At 38.4% G+C, this 15130-nt stretch overlaps 1 protein-coding gene across 2 annotated transcripts in view; it reads left to right on the top strand.

Moving 5' to 3' along the window:
- The window catches only part of LOC115759040 (protein O-mannosyl-transferase TMTC1), a 55024-nt gene that overhangs the window by 299 nt on the left and 39595 nt on the right, over positions 1-15130 (top strand). The window contains exons 2-3 of one of the 2 annotated variants that reach the window (XM_030699863.1): positions 122-157; positions 9487-9829. In XM_030699863.1, coding sequence (XP_030555723.1) covers positions 9756-9829 — 74 coding nt within the window. In that variant the 5' untranslated portion in view covers positions 122-157; positions 9487-9755. Of the gene's footprint in view, positions 1-42; positions 158-9486; positions 9830-15130 lie in introns of those variants that run through there. The other variant, XM_030699862.1, reaches the window with a different exon arrangement.

Below are 15130 nucleotides of genomic sequence, written 5' to 3'. Positions count from 1 at the left end.
CGGTTTTTTCAGTTTTTTTTTTGTTTTTGTGTTTTGCTCTGTTTTGCGTTTCAATTGCGTCATTTTTAATTAAGTTGTTCTTTTTGCGTAAATCCTAACCATTTTGCGGCTATTTTTGGAGATTTTTTAAAAGCGCCTAATCACAGAGTTAAACTAGGTAAGTGTTTTATTATAGATATAAGATAAAATAAGATCTCTTTGGCTTTTGGATTATGTCAAAAAATCAATTTGTAAAAATGTCACTTAATTTAATTTTAAATTTTTTAACTAAATACTTATGGGTACTCTTGCTTCTTAGTAAAAATATATATATATATATTTCGATTCAAATTAACTTTAAATAAATTCGAACTTTGCCAATAAATGTTGCCTAGTTTTCGGCGTTCGACTTGCACGTATTGAATACTTTACTGCATTAACGAACGGGTGACTTCTGCTGTGCACACCTGAGGTACTTTGTGTTTTATATATCGACAAGCTCAGAAACTCTCTTTCGAAAAGTAATAAATGGTATCAATAACAATTATTATGATAAACAGCTGCATGGCTCTGCGGCCAGCATTGTCTGGTTATAGTTAAAGCTAAGCCCAGTTATTTATCGCAGCGATAAACTAAACGAAATTTCAATTTCCTTCTCAAAATATCCATAGAAATGGCTATTGAAACGAAAAGCTAAGCCCCGTGCCGCTTTCAAGATAAACAACAGCAGATACAGCATTAAAATGGCAACTTTAACCTTGGCCAGTGGTCAGTGGCGGTGGGGATGGGGGATGGCGGGATGGCGGGATGGCGGGATGGGGTCATGGAGCATGCAACCGCATCAAGGCCACAGCCGTCATTGCACAAACACGGCCCCTTTACGGCATGTACTGGCACGCCCAGTGTTTGTTATTTGTTATTTTTACTGTACACATGACAATAACGCCGCCGGCTGCCGATGCTGTAGCCGGGCAGGGAAAAGTCGTTGCAGGATGCAGGCGCCCGGGCTGGGAGCAGCGCCCAGACCAGAGCCGTGCACTGGCCAAAGAGTAGTCGGCTTGTGGCAAGTGCAATAGTTTTGAGTGGACGGGGCAACTTTTTCCATTATGAATGGTGCGGTTGCGCTTTTGCCCCATTCATTATTTACGAGTTTCGAGTGCAAACTTGTTTCGCCAGCAAACAAGTGGCGGCCAGAGAATTAGAAGCGCCGCTCGACCGCTTAAAAAGAACGAATGCCGCTACGAGACGGCACTTCAAAGCAGCACTCTGCAGCTTGTTCTGCGCTCTGCGCTCTGCGGCTAAGTGCTAAAGTTTTCTGCCATAAACCAAGACAAAAGCAAACGCCCACATTGAGCTAAGAAATCGCAAGAAACACGAAAAAAAAAATCAAATAACAAACTAAATGAACAAATCCAGAATCTACAATCGTTATGCGTGCTGTTCAGCCTTTTGTTGCCCTTGCAGAGAGTCTTACAATTTTGTCAGTATTAGTAAATAAGTAAATTAATTCTTGTGTAACAACTTTTCAGTTCTTCAAGATATCTTGATTAAGCTTAGGCTCCATGCACAACTTCGAACCTTGTATATAGTTTTGTATGGAAAAAACTGCTTTTTTTGCAGTCTTTGCATCTTACACGAGAGCGAAATCCTATATCATCAGCTCCAGATCTAACAATTACGAACTGCACAATTCTGCACACATATGTACAAGAAGGAAAGGGTATTTCATCTGCGGAGTGACGTGCTCTCTTGTTTTTATTGTTTTTTTTTTTTTGTTTTCTGAATTATGTATTGATAAAATGGTTTCAAAGTTTTCAGGCTTGAAACGAACGAGCGCATTTATGCGTGTGCATAATTTTCAAAATCACTTGTGAAACAAAGTCGCAAGTTTTTCGGCACACACCACCACACCCCCACTCCCACACACATATACACGCACACACACCCATCAGAGTTTAGGCTGTTGAAGGAAGCACCCACCAGCCCCGCCGCCATCAGGACACAACTTCTCGTGCATGCAGCACATTCTCTGACATTGATAAATGATTTTCCTTCACCCCACATAAAGTTGGCGCATAAGAAAACCGAAACAGTCGCAGCAACGCTGCATTCTTGGGCAACAGCGGGGCAATGAGGGACTGGCTGGGGTGGGTATGGGGGATGCAGGGGTTTTGGTTATACCGGATGCATTCATGGCTAGAAAATTGTTGTTGTTCACTAAACCGTGAACTCTGTGGCTCACTGTGAATTTGCCTAGCCGACCGAAATTATCAGCAGCAGCAGCAGCAACAGCAGCACACTCGACGTCTGTTGACAATCTCGGAAGAAAAACTGTGGAAATCATAAATAAAATATAGATACGACTACTTCGCACAGACGCTCCAAATGTAATTATGCTCGCTGCAACCGAAAAAGAGCGAGAGAGAGGGAGACAGAGAGGAGGAAAAAAGAAGAATGTACTTCAACACAATTCATTCACTTAAAAGTCGTTGGGAAACTAAGTTCGTCCAAGCGAATGCAAATGAAAAACCGCAACGCATGCTCAAGTCGAGTTTTCCACAGTCGCCAAGTTTCGAGTTTTCCTTTAGGCCAACATGTAATTAGAGCCCAAGCAATGCGCGCACTTGCCAAAAATGTTGTGGGCGCAGCGCTTTGATGTACACACACACACACACACAATTGTATATAGGTCTATATACACATATATATAGGTGGTTCGCAGTATGAATACAGCTGTGGGAGACTGTGCAACAGTCAGCAGCTGGCCGGACCACAAAAGTTCAAGTTTGCTCAACTCCGAGGACGACGCTGCTTGTCTGGCGCTGAAGTCCTTGGAGTGGCTCTTGCCTGCCGCAGGACCAACTTGTCTGTGTATGTGTGTGTGTGTGTGTGCGTAAATTGGACGAATGTGCCGTTATGTGTCGATGTGTTGACATCCAAGTGCACAAAAACTGCAGAACTTTATTTGATGTCGTTGAGGACCGACTCCGCAGACCGGAGACCGGGATCCAAGCCCATGCCCATGCCCATGCTCCAGCCATTGGAGTGCGGTCACAACAGACCATAAGAAAGTTATGCAATTGGTTTCTATGCTATTCCTATTCTCTGAAGATATTTTAAAAAGTTACTCACAAACAATTCTAGCCAAACAAGATAGCGGCTAACAATTTCTGCTTTACTTAAAACATTTTTTTAAGCAATTACTAGTAATTACGAAAGCGATCCTTATGCGAAATGTAACACTATAATAGGAGCAAAAAGACAGTTTCTTAAAATTCTAATCATCTTATAAATCTTTAACATTTCGATTAGTTTACAGAAAACAAGCTTCAGGTCAATTTTAATATTTCTAAATTAAAATTCTTCAGAACTTCAGAATTCAGAACAGATTAATCTTGTACTAAAATCGAAATAGCTTGGAGCTCCAACTCCAACTCCTGGGAAATATCACCCGCAACACTCGTTATAAACCGAAAAACGGTTGGATGAAGGTTTTTTACTTACCACCTGATTGGCTTCAAGAACCTTTTCAAAGAAGTTTTGTCAAAATTAATCTAATGGGTGTTTCGCAGTTTATGGGAATCTATACCTCCTATGTGAAACCGGCCAAGCTTTTTCGGTAGTTTCAAAGAATTTTGGGCAAGGTGAATATGTATCCCTTTTTGTACATACATGTATACATGTTTGTTTTGTACATATGCAAACACGCACGGATGCATGTGTGCACGCATGCATGCATGCATACATGCATACATACATACATCCATACATACACACATACAAACGAACATACATACATATGTACATACTTACATATGTACATACATACATACATACATACATACATACATACATACATACATACATACATACATGCATACATACGTACATACATACATACATACATACATACATACATACATACATACATACAAAAAAATCACCAAAAAAAAACACCAAAAAAAATACTACACTACTAACTAAGCATGAAAAGTTGCAGAGCCTACTAGAATTCTTGAGAATCGAGGAGTAGAGCACTTGGTAGAATTTTGTTTTATTTAAATTTGCTGCACAGCGACAAATATGCTCGGACTGCACTTGGTATTAGAAAATTAACATTCATGCGTACATATGTATATGCATAAATGCATACACACATGCATGCATACACTAACACACACACACGCATATACATACACTCACACATATATATATATATATATGCACTTGAACAAAATACCTGTATTATTATATACTTTGTTCCAGATATTTGTGGTGTATTGAGTTGATGAGGTAGGTCGCAGGGGTCTACCCTATTGAGGCGCCTCACTCTGATGGGAATTAATAATTTAGAGTATATTCAACTTACATATAAATCTGTTTTTGTAATAATCTAAAAATTTAAATATTAGAACAGATTTATATGCAATGCTGTACTTTTTTGCAATGCTAGATAAACATCAGGCCATCAGACTAAAGTTAATTCCTGCTGGAAAAACAAAGCATTTTTTTATACTTGCGAACACGCAATTGAACACGAGTTTATTGCATAACAATTAAAATGCAATTTTTGAAGGCACCTTTTGGGAGTGTGGAAAGCGGAACTCCAACTTCGGGCCTGTTGACATTCGAAAGGAGAAGCAAAAGTCATAAAGTGGCATACTTGCAATATGAAAATGTTGCATAAATTGAAAATTATAATTATTTATGGTACGCCGTGTCGTATAGAAAACGTCAATGCGAGACGTGGGCTATGCAGTCGGTCAGGCAGCAGGTTGTTTGGCGAGCTCTTAAATATAAAACATTTAACGCTCGCCTTTGTTGACGCCTCAACTCGACTCCACTCGACTCATACGCTTCATTTGCGGGGAATGAATAAAGATGCCCCTTGCCTCCTGCCTTCTGCCTCCTGCCGCCTGCCGCAGTTTCCATTCATGGGTTGCATTGTGAGTTTTTCCATCATTTTGTGTTTTTGTTTTTTTCTTTTTCCATTCAAATAAGTAATGAAGTTCTCTTTTCAGCCTGTCTGTTTGTGTGGCAGAGATCGCTGTTGCTTTGTTGTTGCTTTTATTGGATTTTATATTTTTATCGATGCACGTTAAATTTTATTGCAATTGTTATGCGCACATCTTTGCTGCATCGTGGTTTTTATATTTAATAAATTTAAATCACTTTATATGCGAGTTTTATGTGCGTTAATAATGCGCCACACATCAGGCGCGCGGGCGAGCCGTAGCGGGAAAGCGGAAATGCGTTTTAACTTTTTCTCATTCACAATGAACCAAAATGGCGCCAGAGGGTGAACAAAGGGGAGAGCCAGTTGAATTTATTTGTTTCTGGCTTATATCAACTAACAAACTTTATGGCCACGTTAATGGTCTGCCAAAATTTAAAGTATTTTTCGAAACGATAATGCTTATGCGTTCGTTTTATGATTTTGCAGCGGGTAAGATGTGGGAACATAATATATATTTTTTGTCGGGAACTGTGTCTTCAAAGAATTCATGAAGTAGTTAAATATATTTTTTGTCATTTTTTAAATTTATAGCAAGAACTATTTAGTTTTCTAAGTAAAATTCAAAATTCAAATTCAAAACTCCCATAAGTTAGTAATGTAATATAATAAAACAAGTCGCATGGCTTTTGAGTAATTATGGAATATACTGCTTCTCTTTTAAGCTCTTGTTAATTTCTCAACATTTTTGAATTATGCAAAGAGAAGGTTAGGAGAAGCAAGTAAAGAGCTATTCTTTTTTTAATATTTATAGTAGCATATTTTAAATAAGAATCTAGGAAAATGACAAAAAAAACCTAAAATAATTGATATAAAATTAGTTTTAATTGTTCATTTCATTGCTAGACTTCAATCATTCCCAAAATTACTTTATCGAGTACTATTCATCCATTCAGCTAGTCTTCATTTAACATTTTAAGTGATTGTCGCTTGCCTTATATAAATTATTTTCTCCCAATGGCCCAGTCTCAACATTAATTTCCCCTGCCTATTGGGCAGGGGCACCCGCCCTCCAATTCAGTGTAAATTATAAATGCCTTGAACAGCGAACCGCGGCGTGCTGCTGATATTTCAGTATTTTATGCCATATTTCATCTTCAGAAATAATGATGCTAAAAATGAAAATAATAGGTACATATTGATGAAATTTAATATGATGAGAAAAGCTCAATTTGCGAAATGCCAGCGCAGGAGAAAAGCAAAGCGTAAAACAACAACAACAATAACAAAACCAACATCAAATACAACAACAACAACAACAGCGACAACAACAAGAACGTGCAAGTAAAAACGTTTTTGTTATTTCGCATCAAATTTCCAATTAAACAAAAATTCTAATTTATTTTTCGTTCCACTTTCGTGTTTGTTGCTGTTTGCCCCCCCTCCGCTGTTCTGTTGTCGATGTATGTGTGTGTGTGTGTGTGTGTGTGTGTGTGTGTGTGTGTGTGTGTACATCGCATCTAATACTATTATATAGTAAATTATTTCGAGGTAATTATTTGCTGAGAAGTTGATATTTGATGCCAGCAACATTACGTGTGGCAGCATACCCAGTGTTAATAATATTAATATTTGAGTACCGACAGAAGGATAACAGACAGATAATGTGGATAGTTTATATATAATAATATTATTACCTTATATTTAATATATAAAATAAATACATATAGTGTACATGAATGTGTGAATATTTATAACGCATGTGGGAATCAACATCTTTCGATAGTTCGTGAACGACAGACAAAGGTTAAAGAAAAATTAAAAACATTAAACTTAAGTGTGATGAACTTTCAAATAGGCATTGTTGCCGGAACTCGTGCTTATTTTCAACAATATCTAAATAATTATCATTTTAAATATAAGGATTAAGAATGTGTATTTTAAATATTATCTATATCTTTATCAGATATCTGCATCTATATCTGTTATTATTTTATAATATTTAATGGAATATACTATAAATATTTCATTCCTAAATAATTACCCAATCAATATTATTATAGATGAAATGTTGAGTAAAAATAATAAAAACTAAGAAAAAAAATAATAATTTGAAAAATGTATCTTTTATATTTGCTTTCAGTATTATCACTGCTTTTTTGATGAAAGGATTTAAGTAAATTACAAGAGCTTGATACAGGGTGTGACCTAGTCAATCCCTTTATTATGTTATATTTATTTGTTTAAACAAACAACTATTTTGTTTCTTTTGTGTCTGATGCTAATTTATATATTTAGAGTTGATTGCAATGCCATTAATTAATCGTTAAGCCACTTTGAGCTATGTGCATAGATACTTTTAATATATATTTTTATATTTTATACAAACAAAAATTCATTTTTAATTTTCCAGCTAATATTTGTTTAGTTTGCTGTGCACGTAATTGAAATTGAGGCCTAATTAGTGAAGGCTTTCGCCTCATTTGGCCAACAAAGCGTTGTGCCTGTGAGGCGTGTGTGTGTGTGTGCTTGCATATGTGTCGATGTGCGTTTGTATTGGGCTCGTGTTTCTGCATCTATTGGCTGTCTATTGTGCGCTTTGGTGTTGTTTCTGCTTTTGTCAGGATGTCAACCGCCGAAATGCGTGCGCCTGACAGTTGGGTACGCCAAATGGCAGCGCATTTGTATCTGTATCTGTATCTATATCTGTATCTCTATCTCTATGTACGTATATGTATATGTATCTGTGACTGTGTATGTGTATGTGTTTGAGTCTATTATGTGAAAATACGCATGTGGCCTGTGGTGGCATATAAATGTCGTATTCAATAATACAAGAGACAAACGCACACATTTTAAAATCGACTTATATTCACACACACACACAATAGCACACACACAGAAACGCACACAAACGCACACAAGCTAAACACATGTATATAGAGGAAAATCAGTTGGCCAAAAGCCCAAGAGTTGAGCGCGTGTCACGCACACTTATCCCTACTCCACAGTCAGATATAAAAAATCAGCCCACCAATTTCTATGCGCATTTTTCTATTATTTATTATTTTATCGAGAAGCCTTCTGGGCGCAGCGGTGTATGGTGGAGCGGACGGAACAAACACGTTGACAGCTGCCATTGATTTCGCTAGGAGACGCTGAAAATTAGCCACGTTTCCATTTTATTTGCATGCTGCATAAAAATAATACTGTGCGTTCATATGCGATATACCATATTAATAATACATTTGTATGGCGCATAAATTGCGCATACGCCACTTGTGACGCCCAGAGGGAACAGCTGCAAATTTCTAAGTAAATTGGATTGCGTGTTCCGGAATTAACTAGAAGTGCAGGACAAAATTCGTAAGATTGTGATTCAATCAACAAATTTAACCTACGATATAAAGGCAGACATGATAATAGTGGGCCGTAGGACATTTTGAGTGCTATGGATATTATTATCGAAAGCTTTTCAAAAATATCAAAAACTTTTAGTATCGCATTCAGCTGTTACTTGGAGCTATCCGAGTAAAGATCTTTCTTGTACCTCTTACCACTTTTTATACCCTGTATAAGGGTATATTGTTTTTGTGCAAAATCCAAATGTATATATGTAACAGGCAAAAGGAAGCATCTCCGACCCCATAAAGTATATATATTCTTGATCAGCATCAATAGCCGAGTCGATCTAGCCATGTCCGTCTGTCTGTCCGTCCGTCCGTCCGTCCGTCCGTATGTATGAACGCAAGGATCTCAGAACCTATAAGAGCTAGAGACAAATTTTAGATGTAGATGCTTCTAGTTCCCGCGCAGATCGAGTTTGTTTCCGATAGTCGATAACTTACTCCGTTTCCAAGCAATCAATAAAAAGCGATATCGATATCCTGTTTTTTGGGCAATTTTGGTAAATAATAAGAGCTAGAGTCACCTAACTTGACATATAGCTTCTAAAATAGAATATATATATGCATTTTATGTTGGAAGAAGAGGATTCAGGGTATCACCTAGTCGGGAGCTCCCGAATAGAACCTCTTACTTGTTCTTATTGTATTTTAATATTCACAAACAAAATATAACAATCTAATTTGATTTGCAGTTCTATAAATATATATATATATAGCTTTACAAAGCCAATGCTATGAATTTCGTTCTCGCATTGAATTTATAAAATCGCTTTTTGTTTGCCGATTTGAATGAAAAGCTCCCAGTCTCGTTGTACTGTTCTTTCTGTACTTATTTATTTTGTTGTATTTTAAGCTGCCGTACCTATGAGTTATTTGTCTGCCCACCTGTTGGCGAAAGTCAAATTCTTTGCTTTGATTTATACACAAGTATGATGCAAGAAGTATGTAATACGCATTTTGCATTCCTGCTCTTTTCATACAAATATATATAATTACTTGCGAATCAGAAAATCATTCGTAGGGCTTTAATGATGGGACTGTGGCCAACAATAAGTAACTTATATTGCCAGTTACTTCTTTGTACCTTAATAATAAAATACCAAACAATGTAATATAAATTGAAAAATATTTAATTCTTTTTTTCAGCTCGTAAATGTTTGATGAACGGAGGGAATGAAAAAATAAACCCAACTATCGGAAAATATAAAGTGAAATTTAATTAAGCCTCAAAAGAATTCGCTTGATTAAAATGGTTGGCACGAAGTAAAGTGCCTGCTGCAAGCAAAACAAAACAAAACAAAAAAAAAAAATAATATTTATCATACTTGTATGCAGTGCGAGGCATGAAAAGTCATAAAAATTTCATAACTATGTGAAAACTATGGGAAAATGCATTAATAAAATCATGTGTAAATATGGCAACAAATTGGATGAAACTGAAAACTGAGCAGCGCTGTCACAACTGCAGCTCCAGAAGCCGAAAACTAAGGTAGGATAAATCTGAAAACACTTGAGAGTGCACTCTTATATATATATATATATATATTTATGTATATACGTACGATCTGTATATACAATATTTTGATACAATTAAATTAAGTGCGACGTGCGAGAGGGCTGCAAATTTAATAAGAGCAAAAAGCTTTTCTACACATTCAAAATATTTGGACAAGTTTTTCAATAATGCAATAAAGTTGCCAATGGCCCCAAGGAGCTGGGCAACGACGACAAGGACACTGTTGATGAAACAAAAATATTGCCCACAATTTGTTAGCAACTCGCCATCGACTTTGGACCCGCCATTTGCGGCCACTTGTTTATCTTCCGGGTAGAGCCCAGAGCAAGCAAGTCGGCCGAGGGTGGGAGAGGTGTGTATGGGCGACTTTTCAATAGACCAAACGACGGACAGTCCGCAGCGCATAAACAAATAATAAAAGTAAAAGAGAGCCAAGGCCCGCGACCCTGGCAACGACCTTTGTAGCTAGCTCATTTATCAATGCACGGCACGAAGAAAGCCAAACGCCCGCGGCTCCAAGCACTCCCTTTCCTCGACAAAGCGAAAACAAGTGCCCGGAACGCATGCTTCTAAAGACAGTCAAATCTGAGCGATGGCCGACAAAACAAAAAATAAAAAAACAACAAAAAAAACAACAAATTAAAGTTGTACTAAGCATTTTAAGGCGCCGCCCAACAACAAATCGAGTCAATCAACAGTGACAAAAAAAATAAAAGGAACTGGCCACAAGCATCTGATTGAGAGGGTGGGCGCATGGTGGGGTAGGTTGTGGGGGGAGGTGGGGATGGCAATTTTTACAAGATTTACCTGACCGGCATAAGTAATCAGGCTACCAAATGGCGCTCCAATCGAATTCTAAACTGTCGTCCAAAAGCGATTTGGACACAATGGTCCAAGCCCAGACTGAAAAATCCAAAAAAAAAAAAAGTGAAGCAAAGGCAAAGGCAAAACGTCATCAATCGGAGCAGACGTATTAAAAAATACATATGTGGGTTGTTCCAGAAATCAATTTTTTCCTTGTTTCGACCAGTTTTTTACACTTGACACTTGACATTGACTCACGTCAAGGTTGGTAAAATTGCGTTATACATACAGCGGAGTTTAAATAAATCTAGATAAGATACCAGCTAAGAAATTACTAAATCTACATTTTTTGAATGAGTTTAATTGTATTAAACAGCGTCTGAGGTTCTGTAAAACTTTTATGCACAAATGCTGCTGACCAGCCCCGAACGCGTGAGAGGGCTTTTTAATTTTGGGAACACATGCGATGTCATCAATGAAATCGATCGCATGTCGTTGCACCCCCCATTCCGCCCCCTCTCACTCTCTCTGGCACCTTTTACTGGCAGGGAGCAGCAACTCATTAAAAAGCATTAAACGCCAGGAGCGGAAGTCATTGGACTATCAGACGGAGACACGCTTCCGCTTTGCGCTTCAGTACAGCTCGTCGCAGATTTACGGGCGAAAGTGCGTAAAACGTGGCCAACAGCAACAACAACAACAAGCAGCTGGAGCAGCAGCCGATTGTGTCCTTGAGTTTTTTTGTTTTTCTCTTTTTCCTTAGCTTTTCTGTTTTCTTTCTTTCTTTTATTTTTTGGTACAAAGATTGTCACCGGGCCAATTGCAGGGAACGACAACTTCAAATGATTTATCGCCAGATAGTTGAGTTCAAAAGCGAAACGCAAAGGAGCGAAGGCAACTTTGCTGGGCGCACAAATATTTATTTATAAAATTGTTATCCTTGCCAGCGACGAGGCCAGACTCCTTTAATACACCTCCCCCCCAACCACCCACTACAGTGTCTGGGCTTTGTTTTGCTACAGCTTTTGCCACCATTCTTCGATGGGGGAGTCCGTGCCGCGTGCCTTGCTCATTGCCAGGCATTCGCTCATTTTCAAATCGGATTTTATCAACTGAATGCCATTCTTGTGCAAATATCTTATCTCTCGCTGGCGCACAGGATAATGGCAACTTTTTCTCAGCCCTCCATCCTCTATCCTCCATTCTCTCCCGCCTGCCATCTCCATCCGCACCTCAATTCTCACTCTGCTCTCCTCCGTCCGCTCTCATTGTTCCGCTGAGCGGAGCTGAGCTCAGTTCAGCCTCATCTTGGCTCGGTTCATACAGCTTTGTATGGCTTTGGAATTATTTTGAAAGCGGAAATTGATTTTCCTTTCTTATTGTGCACGACTTTTGTGTTGCTTTGCTGATTTCTTTCTTACATTTTTTTCATTTGCTTCCCCTCCCCTCCCTTCCTTAAAGCTGCCCACTTACCCTATCGGCGCACTGGCCTTACATACATATAAATAAACACATTAATTTATAGGGTATCTATTGGTGCGATCTGAGCTTGTCTAAACTTGGCGACTTCTTAATTATCCATTTAATTATAATTATACCAACAATATAATATCTGAACCGCTTCGATTCGCTTCTTGGACTATCTATAGCGCACATTTCATAAGCGCACAACAAATATCAACATTGATTTTAATGGATTTCATAGAAAAGGCACGAGTTTTCAATGTTAATTTTCCAAATTGAAGTCTTTCTATTTTATAGGCTCTGCCTGTCTCATACATTTGAACAAAATCAGCATACCCTCGTTGCCTTTATTATTACCCTTAAGATCACATATACATTAAATCAACATTTAAATTTTAAACTCTGGCAGGGCATCAGACATAAGCACTGACAAATTAATAAACTCTGGCTCTGCATTTATTCATTCACAGATAGATTCCGCTTAAAGGATGTTGCCTATGTAATATACCTTCAATAAATAATAGAAAATGTATATATGTATATTCCAAGGCCCAAGCGTATTTCACCTTTAAAGTAAAGAGAAATCGGTCATGTGATCTGACCCACTTTATGCGCATTCATTTTCGCAGCTCCCGCTCGTTAGAGCTCCTGGGCCTAGGCCCCGCCTCCGCTCTAAAGGGCACCACGTCGGCTTCTCTGGGTCGAGGTCGGGGTCGGTGCAGGGTCCTGTTCACTTGCGTCTGACATTATGAATGATCAGCATAAATTTCGCGGACTCTCACGAATTGCAGCTGCTGCTGCCGTTGGGCAAGAGCAAAAAAAAAGGAGACACAGGCGCGGACTATGTAGATAACTAGGAGAGCACAAACTGAAGGACGGCTCAGAAATTCATTTCATTTCATTTCCTTTGTACGTGAGTGAAATTTTTTATACAATTTCTTGTCTAATAATTCTTTCAGTTCTTGCTAGCTGATTACGCACCACTTGAACTGCCAAATACAAGAGTGTTAAGAACTACAATGTCTAGGCGGAGTACAAATAATTTAATATGTAACAATTAAGTGTGTAGAAACATGAAATCAAATTATATTATTCATTAAATTTAACCCCTATATTCATATAGAACACACCACATTTGTTTGAACGCGTTACTTTAACCCTTTTTCGAAAATTTGTCTGAAAAGGAAGACGCATAGCAGAGCAAATTGTTGTGCCAGTTGAATGCCTTGTCGAATAATTCAGCAACAAACTGGCAATGAAGACAGCAAGCAAATGCCAAAAACTAAATTCAGTTTACATAATATGGCTCATAAAATATTTTTCGCCCTCGACCTCTCTGGCCCAGGCCAACAGAGAGGGGAAGACAGCCCTTGGCGGCAAACTAGGCCACACTTCAATGCGCCTTGAAACACAGCTTAAGCATAAACAATAAAGAAAAGCGACGAACTTGAAGGAAATAAAAGTTGAAACTCGAAATATTTACATATGAAACAAAACCTCTCGCCCACTCGACACGAACAGCCAAAATTGTGGCGGAACATTTTGGTTTTGGGCGGGGTAAAAGTGCCTGGAAATTGGATACAAGCAAGCGGTCTGAGGGGGGAAGAGACAGCAGACTAAACAGCACTAAATTAATTCTGCACAATTTGCATTAAAATATGCAAATAAAAAAGTGAAAGAAGCAACGAAAAAAAAACACACCCAAGTAAACCCCACTCTGCCCCAAAAAGCAGGCAACGTTCAAGCCAAAAACTAAACCCACACACACAGCCACAGCCAGAGACAGCGCCAAAGCCAAAGCCAAAGGCAGAGCCAGAGACATATTCCCAGCCGTAAGCGTTAAGCATATGTGTGCTCGAGTGCCTGGCAGACAATGGATTGGGGCTCCTGGAGCCTTTTAAATTTCAAGTGTGCCCCGTTACGGCTTTAATGTGGAAAGAACCCACAGGAGGTTTGTGGCAGGCTATCGGCTCCGGTTAGCTGGCATTTCGATTATGAAAGTGCTGCCCCTCCGAATCGAGTGCCGCCCGCTGCCAGCCACAGCCCAATGCATGTGCAACAACAACAACAACACGAACAACAATGAGAATATTATGCCCAGGGGCAACAACAGAAATTCAGCTGGCTGCAAATTTGATTGTTACTAAAGCTGCCGCTCCGCCAAGAAAACGAAGCTCCAACAGAAACAACCACACGGCGAGGGCGGTGGCGAGGGCGGGTAGCAGGGGGAGTGGCCATTGGCGTCGGCCTCCATTGAAGCATGAAACTTTAGCGCACTTGCAACAGTTTTTTTCATTTTTTTTCCCCCTCACGTGGGGCATTTGAGTTGCGGCATGTAATATGTAACGCTTTGCAGGCAAATGAAGTCAACTTTTCTCTATTTTGTTAAAGATTAGGTTTGTTTTTATCATAAGCATATTGCATGACTATTTCATATTGATTGGAAGAGATTCGAGGAAAGGAGAAATTTATCTATACATTTTTTTATTTTTTATTTTTTAATTTTATTCATATGTGGAAGTTGCCAATGAATGCATACAAGACTTGTATAATAGCACAGAGAGAATTATTTTCAGTTAACCGGGCAGTTAAAGCTCTGAAACCTAAATTATAAATTATTTAAGAAAGCAAATTAAGAATTTGCAAAAAGATGTGTTAATTCATACAAGTTTTTAATGATATATAAACTAATGTCACGATTAATGCTTACCGAAAATCAGATATTCTCTCAGTAAGCATATATTATATATGTACTTGCATCTATATCCGATTAATTGTTTATTATCCATACCATATCCATTGCAATTGGTTTATATTTCTTGCTCTAATTATGCCTTGAACTTTGAATATATTAACAACATGTCAGCCAGGGTATTTAGTTTTCGGACCTATAAAATTATTTTTCCTTCTTATATTTGTTTTTCTATTTCTTCACTTGCTTTTCCTGTTCGCCTTTTTCCAGTGCTCCCTCTCCAAAAATATGTTAGCTGCGACTTTAGTAATCTG

Source organism: Drosophila novamexicana, unplaced genomic scaffold (assembly GCF_003285875.2).
Source record: "Drosophila novamexicana strain 15010-1031.04,08,12 unplaced genomic scaffold, DnovRS2.1 tig00000193-arrow-pilon, whole genome shotgun sequence".
Taxonomy (NCBI): Eukaryota; Metazoa; Arthropoda; class Insecta; order Diptera; family Drosophilidae; genus Drosophila; species Drosophila novamexicana.
The sequence above is the reverse complement of the archived record's forward strand: the minus strand, read 5'-3'. Positions and strand labels throughout refer to the sequence as shown.